Source organism: Rhynchophorus ferrugineus, unplaced genomic scaffold (genome assembly GCF_030347505.1).
Source record: "Rhynchophorus ferrugineus isolate W39M unplaced genomic scaffold, kcgeb_rfMv2 rfM11, whole genome shotgun sequence".
Lineage (NCBI taxonomy): Eukaryota > Metazoa > Arthropoda > Insecta > Coleoptera > Curculionidae > Rhynchophorus > Rhynchophorus ferrugineus.
The window spans coordinates 6,355,424-6,370,135 of NW_027472590.1; the positions used below are offsets into that span (position 1 = coordinate 6,355,424).

A 14,712-nucleotide genomic window follows, 5' to 3' on the forward strand; every position below is an offset into this window, starting at 1 on the left:
TACTCTGATATTAGAGCCAGAATAGAAAAAACAATAATACTATACTTGTATATTGAATTTACGTATAGTGAATAATACATCTTTCTATATAATAACAACATTAAGAATCTTGGAGTAATATTTCGCTGGAATCGGTATATCAAAAAAAAACTAAAAGCACTAGAAACATTTTAAAAAGTCTAGGTTAATCCTTATTAACAAATATCGTCACAAGAAAAAAAATAGCATTGGTATTCAAATGAAAATCATAATTATATATAAGAATCAAAAATAGCTTAGTATATTTTGAACTATTTAAAATATGTTAATCAAAATAGCTTATCAGAAGAAGTGATCATAACATTTTAGACATTACCTATTAATTAATATCATTGATGTAGATTATTTGTTCATTTGGTTATTAGCTTAAATAGTGTTTAACTTCAAAAATTATAAAGGATCATTCAAACTGAATTGATTCATCCATTTTTAAAGTTTAGTCTCAATTCATGACTATAATGGATGATACTTATATAAATACATATATGTGTTATTGAGTTTTTGATGAAAATTGGTCCTGTATCTTCAAAATGTGTTATTACAATAAATATTGAGCTTGAATAGCAATCAAAATTAAGTGACTTAACAGAGTTAGAACAACAAGTAACAAGGAAAAATAGTAGTATTCTTGAGATTGAGAAGCTCGACTTGTTGATGAAACAATTACATTAAAATGTCTATAAAACAGCAAAAGATATTCAAAAAAAGTATTAATTTCCGACCCTAGCACACGCAGGAGGGAGCAAATACATAAAATATCCTAAACCGTAGAGATTGTTGTATTTTTTCGTCACAATATTACTGAATAGGACATTTAATCGGGAAAATTACTTTCGTTTATTGCTAGTTGACTTTTGGTATTTGGTAATGACTGAAATTTATTGAAAACATTGCATATTTCCAGGATAATTTTCTAGAAGACAATTTATCACTAATATAATTTGTGTTTAGTACCTTGAAGTTATTTATTGACTTTATTGACGGTGAAACCCAAGTGAACATGCACCTGGGGAAATATGAGATTTAGTCAAAAAAGTTTAATCTAGTTAGCAGAAATATTTTTGAAGTAAGTGGGCTAGTTCTGTAGGCTTTCTGACTGTAGGTCGATTGCTATATCATAAGCTATAGTAGCGATGGTAATGGGTCACAAGTGATAATATTAAAGGAAAATATGAAACAATTGAATATTCATGGAAAACATGATTATTAAAATATGGAATATGAATGGTCTTTATAGTGACAAATTTATTCTTTCTGAGCATAAATAGTACAAATACGATTATTATGTCTTTCTGTCAAAATGCTAGTTTCCTTCTATGATCAGTTCAAACGCATCAACTACAATCTATACTAATATATAATGAGAGTTTCATTTGCTTTGGACCTACATTTATGTACCTGCCTTTTGTTCCGTGTCTTGAATGTTAAATTCATACGAATTTTCTTAAATCCTTGGAACGATGCGAATTTAATTATAGAGTAAATATTTGTAATTTTATAGCGATTGGGCGTGCATTGGTATATTTTTAAGCCACGGTAATGTTAGTTATAGATCATAAGTGATAATACCTAAGAAAAATGTAATTCAATAATATTAATCATAAAATATGATTGAAAAAAATTTAATTTTGTTAGCAGAAATATACTAAAACTAGATGAGTCTTTGTAGAGAAATTTTTTTTTCTGGCAGTTTGGGGGAATACGTATTGGGAACACAAATAAGAGTATTCTGCGTTTCTGCCCAGAAAGATGTTAGCCTCTTTCAGTATTCGATTCAAATGCATCAACTAGAATATCATATGATGGTTTCATTTGGCTTGAACCTCCAATTAAGTGCCTCCATATTGTTCTCTATATTTGATGTTAAATTCACAGTTCTTACACTCTTAAAACGATGGAAATTTAGTTATAGAGTTAATATTCGTAATTTTCTAGCGACTGGAGGTGAATAGCAATATTTTTAAGCCACGGTAATAGTGGTGATGGGTCACTAGCGATAATATCTAAGAAAAATTACAAAATAATTGAATATTCATGAAAAAACACGATGATTAAGATATCGAACGCGACCCCCAAAAAAATTAATTCGAACTCCTCGACACCGGCCCCTTTCTAATTATTATGAATTCGGATCCGGCAGGAGTCGAGAATTAATCCCCCGCGATAATAAAACACGGTGAGCCCCCAACCCCCATCGCCATTCGCCGAGGCCGGGAAAACGGCCATAAATCTCCGCGTCCAACGACTTCCCAATTTCCGACACCTCGCGCCTGCCGCAAACGACAGCGGCGCGGCCACCGGAGGCGGAGCCGGCCACCCGTAGGTCGATAGAGGGACGCCGGCGCGTCGCCGCCCGACCGCGAGCCGGTAGGCGGTCTCCGCGGCCCCGCCCCGCCGTGCGTTCCGTACCGCCCCGCTCTGCCCGTTCGCTACCCGTTTGACGACTCTAGTTGGCACCCGACCGATCGCCGAAGTCGTCCCACCATGTTGGTGCCGGCCGACATGCTGGCCGCTCAATCGAAGATGCTCTACCAGATCAACAAATACTACGGCGAAAGGGTGCAGACCAGGATGGGAACGATCGCGAAGACGATACGGGAAGTGTGCAAAGTGGTGCAGGACGTGCTCAAGGAGGTGGAGGTGCAGGAGCCGAGGTTCATCTCGTCGCTGACCGAGTGTAACGGCCGCTACGAGGGCCTGGAGGTGATCTCGCCCGTCGAGTTCGAGGTGGTGCTCTATCTCAACCAGATGGGTGTGTTTAATTTCGTCGACGACGGCACGCTGCCCGGCTGCGCGGTCCTGAAGCTGAGCGACGGCCGCAAGCGTTCCATGTCGCTCTGGGTGGAATTCATCACGGCCTCCGGATACCTGTCGGCGAGGAAGATCCGATCGCGGTTCCAGACGCTCGTCGCCCAGGCCTGCGATAAATGCGCGTACAGGGACTCGGTGAAGATGATCGCGGACACCACGGAAGTGAAACTGAGGATCCGCGACCGGTACATCGTTCAAATCACGCCGGCTTTCAAGTGTTCGGGGGTATGGCCGCGGTCCGCAGCCCACTGGCCCCTTCCCCATATCCCTTGGCCCCATCCCAGCCTGGTGGCCGAAGTGAAGACCGAGGGTTTCGATCTGCTATCCAAAGAAAGCGTCGCGGCCCAAGGGAAACAGTCCTCCATGGAAGGAGACGCCTGGGTTCTCTCATTCCTCGAAGCAGAAAACCGTCTCCTCCAGGGCGGATGCCGACGACGCTGCCTCAGCATACTGAAAACCCTCCGAGACCGTCACCTGGACCTCCCAGGCAACCCCGTCACCAGTTACCACTTGAAAACCCTCCTTCTGTACGAGTGCGAGAAACATCCGCGGGAATCCGAATGGGACGAGTCCTGTATAGGCGACCGAATCAACGGGATCTACCTGCAACTCATCTCCTGCCTCCAGTGTCGAAGGTGTCCCCACTATTTCATCCCCAACCTGGACTTATTCAAAGGAAAATCGCCTAGTGCTCTAGAAAACGCTGCTAAACAAGTGTGGCGGTTAACGCGAGAACTCCTCACAAACAGTCGTTGTTTAGAGAAACTTTAAACCACCCAAAAAGGACTGAACAATACATCGTGCCATCACTATCAACCGTACTATAATCCTTAACTTATTTTTAGACTGACAAAGACAGTATTGATGACCGCTTTCGTTTTATAAACTTATTGTTGTAGTATTTGTTAATAAAAACTTAACTTTATTTATACAAGACTGGTGTGATCCCTATCTGTTATTATATTTGTTAATTTTAATTTAATTATTGTATATTGTTTCGTATATATTTTACACAAAAATTGGTTGTTCCTATTCGATTATTTATACTGATTGTTGTAAAATAGTAATAAAATGTGTAAAATTAAATAAAAATGAAACTTTGTTGAATATAATTCTAATTGCTTTTATTTCTTTTTTCCCAAATGTTTATTACCTGATGTGTATATTTAACTAAAACGTATATAAGCTCCATCATATATAATTATAACACTAAAATTTAATACCTTTACTATAATTAATAAGTTTATTGGTGATTTAATTATTTTTTTGTTACAAGATTCTTAAAATCTAAATGAAAATATTCTCAGTAATTTGATAAAATTATTTTATATTTATTTTTTTACTTTCTAGTAATATTAATTGCTTCTAAATAGTTAATTAAGTTTACTAATAATTTAACTATAAAAACAAAACACTATACTGTTGTACTATGTGTTATATTTAAGACTTGTTTGATCCCCATGAGCCATTATATTTGCAATTTTAATTTAATTATTGTATATTGTTTCGTATATATTTTACACAAAAATTGGTTGTTCCTATTCGATTATTTATACTGATTGTTGTAAAATAGTAATAAAATGTGTAAAATTTAATAAAAATGTAACTTTGTTGAATGTAATTCTAATTGCTTTTATTTCTTTTATTCCGAATGTTTATTACCTGATGTGTATTTAACTAAAACGTATATAAGCTCCATCATATATAATTATAACACTAAAATTTAATACCTTTACTATAATTAATAAGTTTATTGGTGATTTAATTAATTTTTTGTTAAAATATTCTTAGAAGTTAAATGAAAATATTCTCAGTAATTTGATAAAGTTATTTTATATTTATTTTTTTACTTCCTAGTAATATTAATTGATTGGAAATAATTAATTAAGTTTACTAATAATTTAACTGTAAAAACAAAACACTATACTGTTGTAGTATGTGTTATATTTAAGACTTCTTTGATCCCCATGAGCCATTATATTTGTAATTTTAATTTAATTATTGTATATTCGATATATTTTACACAAAAATTGGTTGTTCCTATTCGATTATTTATACTGATTGTTGTAAAATAGTAATAAAATGTGTAAAATTTAATAAAAATGAAACTTTGTTGAATATAATTCTAATTGCTTTTATTTCTTTTTTCCCAAATGTTTATTACCTGATGTGTATATTTAACTAAAACGTATATAAGCTCCATCATATATAATTATAACACTAAAATTTAATACCTTTACATATTCAATAATAATTAATACGTTTACTGCTGATTTAATTATTTTTTTGTTACAAGATTCTTAAAATCTAAATGAAAATATTCTCAGTAATTTGATAAAATTCTTTTATATTTATTTTTTTACTTCCTAGTAATATTAATTGATTGGAAATAATTAATTAAGTTTAGTAATCATTTAACTACAGAAAACAAAATACTATACTGTTGTAGTATGTGTTAAATTTAAGACTTGTTTGATCCCCACGAGCTATTATATTTGTAATTTTAATTTAATTATTGTATATACGTATATATTTTACACAAAAATTGGTTGTTCCTATTCGATTATTTATACTGATTGTTGTAAAATAGTAATAAAATGTGTAAAATTTAATAAAAATGAAACTTTGTTGAATATAATTCTAATTGCTTTTAGTTCTTTTATCCCGAATGTTTATTACCTGATGTGCATATTTAACTAAAACGTATATAAGCTCCATCATATATAATTATAACACTAAAATTTAATACCTCTACATATTCAATAATAATTAATAAGTTTATTGGTGATTTAATTAATTTTTTGTTAAAATATTCTTAGATGCTAAATGAAAATATTCTCAGTAATTTGATAAAATTCTTTTATATTTATTTTTTTACTTTCTAGTAATATTAATTGCTTCTAAATAGTTAATTAAGTTTACTAATAATTTAACTATAAAAACAAAACACTATACTGTTGTACTATGTGTTATATTTAAGACTTGTTTGATCCCCATGAGCTATTATATTTGTAATTTTAATTTAATTATTGTATATTGTTTCGAATATATTTTACGCAAAAAATTGGTTGTTCCTACTCGTTTATTTATACTGATTGTTGTAAAATAGTAATAAAATGTGTAAAATTTAATAAAAAACAAAATATGTTGAATATAATTTTAAATCCATTAAATTTTTTTTGTCCCGTATTTATTTCCTATTATTTGTATATTAGGTCACCCATATATTCATACCTTTACGTACTCAACAATCATTAATCAATTTACTAGCGACTTAATACTCTTAAAGAGTAAAAGAAAAGATTCTGCCTAATTTGATAAAACTCATTTGTATTTATTTTGTTATTTCCTAGTGATATAGTTGCTCTAAAGGAATTAATTAAGTTTACTAATAATTTAAGTACAAGAAACAAAAGAAATTTGTGTTTTTCATTGAAATAAAATGTTGTACTATTGTTAATAAAAACCAATTTTATATAAACAAGACTGTTGTGGTCATACTTTACACAGCAATTGGTTGTTCCTACTCGATTATTTATACTAATTGTTGTAAATACTAATAAAATGTTGAATATAATTCTAATTACTTTTATTTATTTTATCCCGTATATTTATTACGTGAAGATTTCGATGAAAAGTAATATATTATCCAAAATAATTATTACTACTAATTTAACTAATACGTAAAAAACAAAAGATATTTGTGTTTTATTTTATATTAACTTCAATAATTAACCAACAACTAATTAGGATGCCCAAATGTATTCTAATAAATATGTTACAAACACTATTTAAACAGCTGCTATAGGCCAAGCATAGTGCAGCTATTTTTTAAAATTGAAACAATTGTTTTGGAAAAACAAGTAATAATATTAAACTCTGTATATTCGTTATAAAACACACGAGAAAATTCATTTTTTATAACTAATTAGTCACCTTATTAACCGGTACTTATACATACATAAAAATTAATTAAAAAACTATGTTGAATATATTAATTAAATTAGTTGTGCTTGTAAGAATATTTTTAGAACAGTCGTAGTAAAGAATGTTGACACAATGAACTAAAATTATAAATAATAAATAATACGTAATACGAAAGTTCAACGGAATCAATTTTATGGTATTTTGAATTGGAAAATAGATGTAACCTTGATCTTTATTAATATATTAAGCCTAAACTAACCCAGCTAGTATAACAAAAAGTATTCATAAATATTTGATGTTATGTTAGTTACTATTGATAGACATAGTGGGTGTAAAGTTTTAAAAAACTTAAAATGTATATACAATATTATCTTAGTATAAGGAAATTTATAAAGGAGTGGATATAAAAACAATAATTACTAGTAATTTATTAGATATTACTACTTTTTACTATGTCATGTGATATTAACAAATTTTAAAAATATTCATGCAATCTTGGTAGTATAGTGAGATAATGATAATAGGTCAAATAAGTAGCTACTTCTTAGATGCATATAAGATAGAAATAATGGAAAAATATTTCATGATAGTAGATTGGTTGCTTAATTTTCAAAGTACGAAATGTGGGTAACTGAGTTTTGCAATACCTATCCGAGAGGGTATACAACAAGTAAGTTAATTATTTATGTTATTTAAGTTGTTTTTGCTATTAAGAAATGGTGGAAGGTTTTATAAAAGAACGTTTTCTGACAAAGAACGAATGAAGGTAATTTATACCGAGATAAAAAAACTTTGTATTTCTATTTAGTGGGTATTAAAATTATGACAAAATTATTACTTCTTGTGAAAGCATTTTGTTTTTATAATATTAGTTTGTCCAAGGTTTATTTCATTTTTTATATGAGCAGATCACTTTAAGTTCAAACAAGTTCAATTAAGTGCAAAATGAAGAACCAGTGAGAATTAAATTTTTGATTTTTCTAAATTTGAATATCTACTATGTATGAAGAAAGATTTTAAAATTATTTACAGATATATTATTGAAATTTACAGGCATTTATTAAAGTTGAAATATGAATAATGCAATTTCAATGTTATTTAGTATTGTGACTACATATATTTATGTCAATATTATGTTAACAATCCCTACAGTGTATCTGTAATATTTTTTCAGCTTCAAATATGTCGAATTCCTGTCTATTCCAACGCAGAAGCTCTAGACTAAATTTATGTAGGTACAGTGAGGAATATATCAATAGTTTGAAAAAAACTGTGAGTATAATGGGTACCAAATTCGAATCAAAATATGAGACTTAGGAATGACATGTGATTGATATTACGGCCCTAAAACCGAGTTAGTGCCTAGAGATTAGCCAAGAAGGTGTTATTATGAAGTCTCTAAAATTTAGACTGAATCTTAAATACACTCAGATTGCTGCTGTTATCTCCTGGACCAACTGGATTCAAGAATTCGTGAAAAAATAGCCCCACTTTAGAGAAACTATCACCAAAAAAACTCTAAAATTAGTCAACTGTTTGAATTATTGATTTTCACGGTCTTTTAGAAATCCCAAAAAAAATGAGATTGAGGGAAAATATACTGAACAATAAATATTTTCTTACAACGATACATTAGTTCTTTTTTTATTTTCATTCCATGAGCTTATTGAATACACTAGTAAAACTGTAATTAAACATGAAACAAATCTCCAATACAATCATATTCTCTGAATACTTTTGTTTTTAAATAATTATTCTTAATTATTTGTTCTTATTAATAAACAAAAATGTTAAAAAATAGATAGGATAATAGTAATATATTCACTACTAGTGTAATACTTAGTAATTTAACGAGTTAATCTTTATTTATACCAATAAGAATAGTGGCCGTTCGAATTTCTGAAGAATCCTTTTATTATATCATTATGTTGATCATATTGTACTTTGATTAATCCTTTATGTGCGTGTGATATAAAGAAAATTAACAATACCCAATTATATTGTATGATATATACGCTTTTAAATAATTATTCCTAATTATTTATGCCTACTAAGGAACAAAAAATACATTTATTTCAATTAACCACCAACATATCCACTATATATATAAAGGAATTTATAATAATTACAATGGCTCAAGACAGGACTTGCAGAGTTTCTACATAAAATATATGCCTGTATAATAATTGGTAATTATATACGGAAAATATTCTACCAATTTATGGCATTATTCACATATATTTATAGAGGTTTAACTAATAGTAAATGATATTAATAATGAAGTTGTCTGTTTTATATCATTTAATTATCTTGCGGTAAAAAAACTGTGATTTCCTAGTAGGAAAATCGTGATTTCACTTATTATATTGACGCAATGTAAAGAATGTTTCAATTATATTAGTTTAAATAATATCCAAACTGATTATTAAGGGTTTACATGTATTTTGAAAGAGGATGTCTACTGGTGAAAATATAAACAACCGTTAAATTATATTAGACATATCTCCACTAAAAATGACAGATTTCCATATAGAATTTTTGGTGTACTCAGTTTATACCGATGCTAATCATGGAACGCTCGAAAATGTGTTTTCGACGTTCAATACTTGTATGATTTGAAGAAATCTGCTACCCAAGCCCATCAAACACCTTTAGGAACGTATGGTGATTTTGCTCCATCATATTACAATTGACGGTTTCAGTTTTAACGATATAACAGTGGTGATATTGTTGTTAATGATAAAGAACGATTTGAAGGCCCAAACATGTCCAGAGATAATGAAGTGCAAGATTTATTGGACTAAAATACAGCTCAAATTTTCAAAGAATCTCCCGACAGCTTAGCAGTTGCCGGACCGACTCTTTCCAGATATGTTTAAAAGGAGGGAAAATTGCTATCACACGAACTGACATTTCGAACCGTTTCAACATTGCGATTTCATTGCTTGTCGGGTCAAAAAAGAAGAGTATTTGTGGCGTACTGCGATTAGCGATGAAAAGTTGATATAGTGCGATAATGACAAGCGTGAAAATTCATGGGTGAGTCCAGCAGAGCCATCCACAGTGGTACCGAAGCAGAATAGCCATGGTCACAAAGTTTTACTGTGCATAAGGTTGGATCAGCAAGGTGTAGTGTAATACAAACTATTAAATCTGAGTGAAAATATTACTGCAGACGTCTGGCGATGCCAAATAAGTAAATTCAATGACATATTGTTACATTACAAGACACCAAACATATAGTCTATTCAAAATAGCAGTGAACTCACATCAACAATATCAGCCTGTTGAAAGTTGTAAATTCGTTTTATAGTCAGACAACATTTTCCTTCTTATTTTACTCTAAAAAGAGATAGAACGCTGTTTGACAAGCTCGAACATGTAACTGAATGAGCCTGCGAAATTAATCCGTTTGTCAAACGTCCGCAATTCTTCATATTATTATAATTACGGATTATAAACCGGCAAACGTTGTTTAAACGCGTTGTTTTAATGAATTTGAAATCGGCGAGGTTTTGATTGAAACTATTTTTTAACTTGTTACAGCTGCACCGAATATTAGTACGAACACGGTCACTAAAAAATCTGAAAAAAGTAACAAACAATTTAACCTTAAATTCACCAAAAAGAAACCGTTTTTTCGTGAAACAGGTGACGAATCAAGATCAGCTTGATGTTAGCTGTGTCAGAGATCAAATATACGAAATGTATAACAGTAAGTAGTTTTTTCTGTCCAAGCATAATTTAATTTAATTATTTCAGAGAAAATTGTTAGTCTGGAAAGTCTGTCCATAAAAAAAACTGAAAGATATGCAGTTATTTGAGGGATGTACCCTTCATACACTATTGGGTAACATAGGATTTAAGTGGTGTAAGATAACAGGTTAAGATTAACAGGGTAGGTGTAAAGATAACCCCTGAAGGGGTTAAATGGAACTTCCAAATATTGCTCTAAAAATTGTATTATAATTTTTAAAACATATAACAAAATATATACTAGGAAGAAATAATACTGTTTTGCAGTTATGGCAAATACATAAAGGAGAATGCAGTGATTAAATCTCGTTTTATCAAGAAAGATGTACACAGATATTAATAAAACAAACTAAGGAGAAATACAGTGATACCAAAATGTCTTTACAAGGAAGCACTGTATTGAAGTAGACAAGAACTAAGCATAAAAGGTATATATGCTCTCTAGTGAAAGTAAAACACTTTACTTTGATATATAATTGTTAATTAGGTGGATTGAGCCTTCGGGGGATGGAAAAGTGTTCAATGTAAATATAATAAAACAACTCTAACCTATATAATATTGTGGCTATATAATTAATTGTAGTTCTAAGTTCTTCGATAATATATACATTAGATGTACTATAATGTTAAAATAAATTATATTATATAATATTTTTGTTTCAATTGTTCATGCAAAGTCAAAATGTACTAAAACTCAGAGTTTATGCAGCAACATTGCGTCAACAATTCAAATGACGTACGTTCACTGCTGTTTTGAATAAACTATAATATCTGGTTGTGACTCGTTTCAATCGCTGCTAAACCAACAACGTTCTTTAGACACAATACCGAAATTTTGCGCGAAAAATGAGGGAAAACTTGAAGAGAACGATTGAAAATATTTAGATTAATATATATTGTACCATATTTTGTTAATTAAGCTATTTAAAAGTGACAAAAATATCGGATATGTTCAAAAACATGATATAAGGCAAATTAAGAAGAATTCTTCTTAATTTGATTCATTCTTTGAATTCTTGCCAGGGACATCGTTATCACAACTGTGGTATTTAAATTTATACGTATTATGCCTTAACTATCCCATTTTATCACAGAACGCTATGATTTACAGGTTGCCTATGGTAGTGTCGATACTAAGCGTCAACATAATTTACCTGAACGATGTTTTTACAATCTCTCTTAAATTTTCGAGCGATATAAAATTTTATTAGACCTGACATCGTTGACAATAAAGACTAGCTTATGCCACAGAATAGTCGGAACCATTCCGTGCTGATTTATAGATCGAACCCGTTAAAATCCCCGAAGAAAGATGATGGAAATCTGCACTTACAGCTCGTATCACATCACCGTCGATTATTTATCGATCTGCAGTAATAAATCAGTACGTTTCCTGAGTCGTTAATCATTTTCTAAACGATTGTACGCGAAAACAATCAATTATCGATGGATACTCGGGATTTTACTAAACACGAGTCGGGTTTTGTGATTTCCGCGGCACGACCAGCATGTTGGGTTTTGTAGTTTTCTTTAAATAGCGCTCCGCGTCTATTTTCTTGGGAGTTTTTAAGGTTAAGGTTGGATGGGAATTACGACGCGGCTATTTATAGGATCTTTCGTTTTAATTTTATCCCATTGAGTGCCTATAAATTCAAGACTGTCTCTATTTATTAATTGAATATTCATAAAACGGTTTCCGTTGTAGTCAGTTCAGTTAAATTCTATTTAGAATATAATATATCATCCTTAGGCGATGAGAAACTGAAATTTTCGTATTAGAACTTTCAATGCCTGACTACAGTGTTGAATAATGATATTTTTTCGATTGTTTCTTAAAAATTTGCTGCTGCTAATTACTTTAAGAATTTTTTTGACTATTGACACTATTCCCGATTTTAAGAATCACGAAAATCTTCCAATATTTCGACGATATTCCAAATATGATAGTAATTTTGATATTAGGATTTAATTAAACTATTATTATATAAATCCAATATATATATATATATATATAACATCCAGTAAAACGATATAATAAACTATTTTGATTGGTTAGTGAAATTTTCCTGAAAAAATATAATGCAATGCAAAATCAAATATATGGTAAATTTTCAATATTCTTACATACCATTATATAATATTGATATTAAAAAAATTGTTTTGTTACATTCATTACTGTTTTGATGTTATATCCACAAACATATATGTATATTAATGAACTGTCATATACCCCATATACATTAATACAAATGAAACAAAATAAAAAGTCGATATTTTTCTATTTTTAATATACGTCAAACAAAAAGTTTTCTTTTAAAGAGTAAATTTAGTAAGTTTTCTGACACATATGTCTCAATATAATTCAAATTTTGCGTACCTTTACTGACTCTGAGATGTAAAAAATGAAACAAGTCTAACACCTACTAGAATTGTAAAAAAATATGGAATAGGTTTAGTATAAATTGAATACTATAAAGATCAAAAGAGAATTAACTAAATAGATATGTATATATAATTAAAGTTTCCCAATATTTATTAGTTTCATACGGAAATATACACACGTTAAGGCAACAAAAACAAAATAATGTTGACTGTAGATGTACACATTTCAAAATAAGTTCAATTAAGTGCAAAATAAAGAACCAGTTAGTATTAAATTCTTGATTTTTCTAAATTTGAACATCCATTATGTATGACGAAAGATTTTAAATTTATTTACAGATACATATTGAAATTTACAGGCATTTATTAATGTTGAAATATGAATAATGCAATTTCAATGTTATTTAGTATTGTAACTACATATATTTATGTCAATATTCTGTCAATAATCCCTACAGTGTATCTGTAATATTTTTCTCAACTTCAAATATGTCAAATTCCTGTTTATTCTAACACAGAAGCCCTAAACTAAATTTACGTAGATACAGTGAGGAATATATCAATAGTTTAAAAAAACTGTGAGTATAATGGGTACCACATTCGAATCAAAATATGAGACTTAGGAATGACATTTGATTGATATTACGGCCCTAAAACCGAGTTAGTGCTTAGAGATTAGTCGAAAAGGTGTTATTATGAAGGCTCTAAAATTTAGAATGAATCTTGTTCATGAATTGCCCCCATCGTGCTAAATAAATACACTCAGATTGCTGTTGTTATCTCCTGGACCAACTGATTCGTGAAAAAATAGACGCAGTTTAGAGAAACTATCATCAAAAAAACTCTAAAATCAGTCAATTGTTTGAATTGTTGATTTTCACGGTCTTCTAGAAATCCTAAAAAAATGAGATTGAGACAAAATATACTGAAAAATAAATCTTTTCTTACAACGATACATTAGTTCTTTTCTTATTTTTATTCCATGAGCTTATTGAATACACTAGTATTTCTATCCATATAGATGAAAATACCAAATATTTAGTTACCTTCGTATATTTAAATATCAATACAATCCAATTTGTCATCGGATACGAATAATGTGAAAATTAATTATTTAAAAAATGAAAAAGTGTTAAAAATCAAGATGTTAGAGTACCTGCAATTCATCACCTGGACAAGGGACTAGAAAAAATGTCGTGCCGTATGTAAATACGGAGGATACGTTGACTGAGTAGAACAAATACATCGAAAATAAACACCAACTACCATACTGGTAAAACAACTCAACCATATGTATCAATATAGCTGAAATTGATTAATATTTAGTTACAATGAAATTAAAAAAAAACATTAATACAATCAAATTTGGCACTAAAAATATAACCAAAAGCTCTAGGTACTTCACCAGGTATAGTGAGCAATATATTAACAGTTTTGTTTTAAAAAAAGTATGAGTACAGTGGGTATCCCATTGGAAACAAAAAAAAAAGAGGCTAAGGAATGACGTGCGATTAATATTTCGGATCTAAACTGAGTTAGTGTCTAGAACTAAGTTTTTGGAGTATAAACGCAATAACTCGTGAAGAAAGACTCAGTTTAGTGAAGACCGTACAAAAAAAAAACACACTAAAATCAATGAATTTCGTTCATATTCAACATATTGAAAAATATTTCGTTAAAAACGGTTTTCACGGATTTCTGAAAAACCACTTGTATCGCTGGAATAAATACATTGAAGTCGAGTGAAATTATATTGATAAATAGAGCTATTTTTATAAAGATATATCAGTTTTTGCA

The 14,712-nt window shown here is 30.2% G+C and overlaps 2 protein-coding genes across 5 annotated transcripts in view; one reads left to right on the forward strand and one right to left on the reverse strand.

The window, feature by feature from the left end:
- Positions 1–14,712, reverse strand: part of LOC143204719 (neurobeachin) — a 520,160-nt gene that overhangs the window by 72,525 nt on the left and 432,923 nt on the right. The window lies entirely within an intron of this gene.
- On the forward strand, positions 2,494–6,007 carry LOC143204726 (protein mab-21). Of its 2 annotated transcripts, none has more exons than XM_083059065.1 (2): positions 2,494–3,913; positions 5,441–6,007. In XM_083059065.1, exon 1 carries the CDS (start codon positions 2,524–2,526, stop codon positions 3,619–3,621), a length of 1,098 nt encoding a protein of 365 aa, XP_082915191.1. In that variant the 5' UTR covers positions 2,494–2,523; the 3' UTR covers positions 3,622–3,913; positions 5,441–6,007. The 2 variants fall into 2 exon arrangements, with proteins under 2 accessions (XP_082915191.1, XP_082915192.1); XM_083059066.1 differs by having other exon boundaries at positions 4,926–5,488.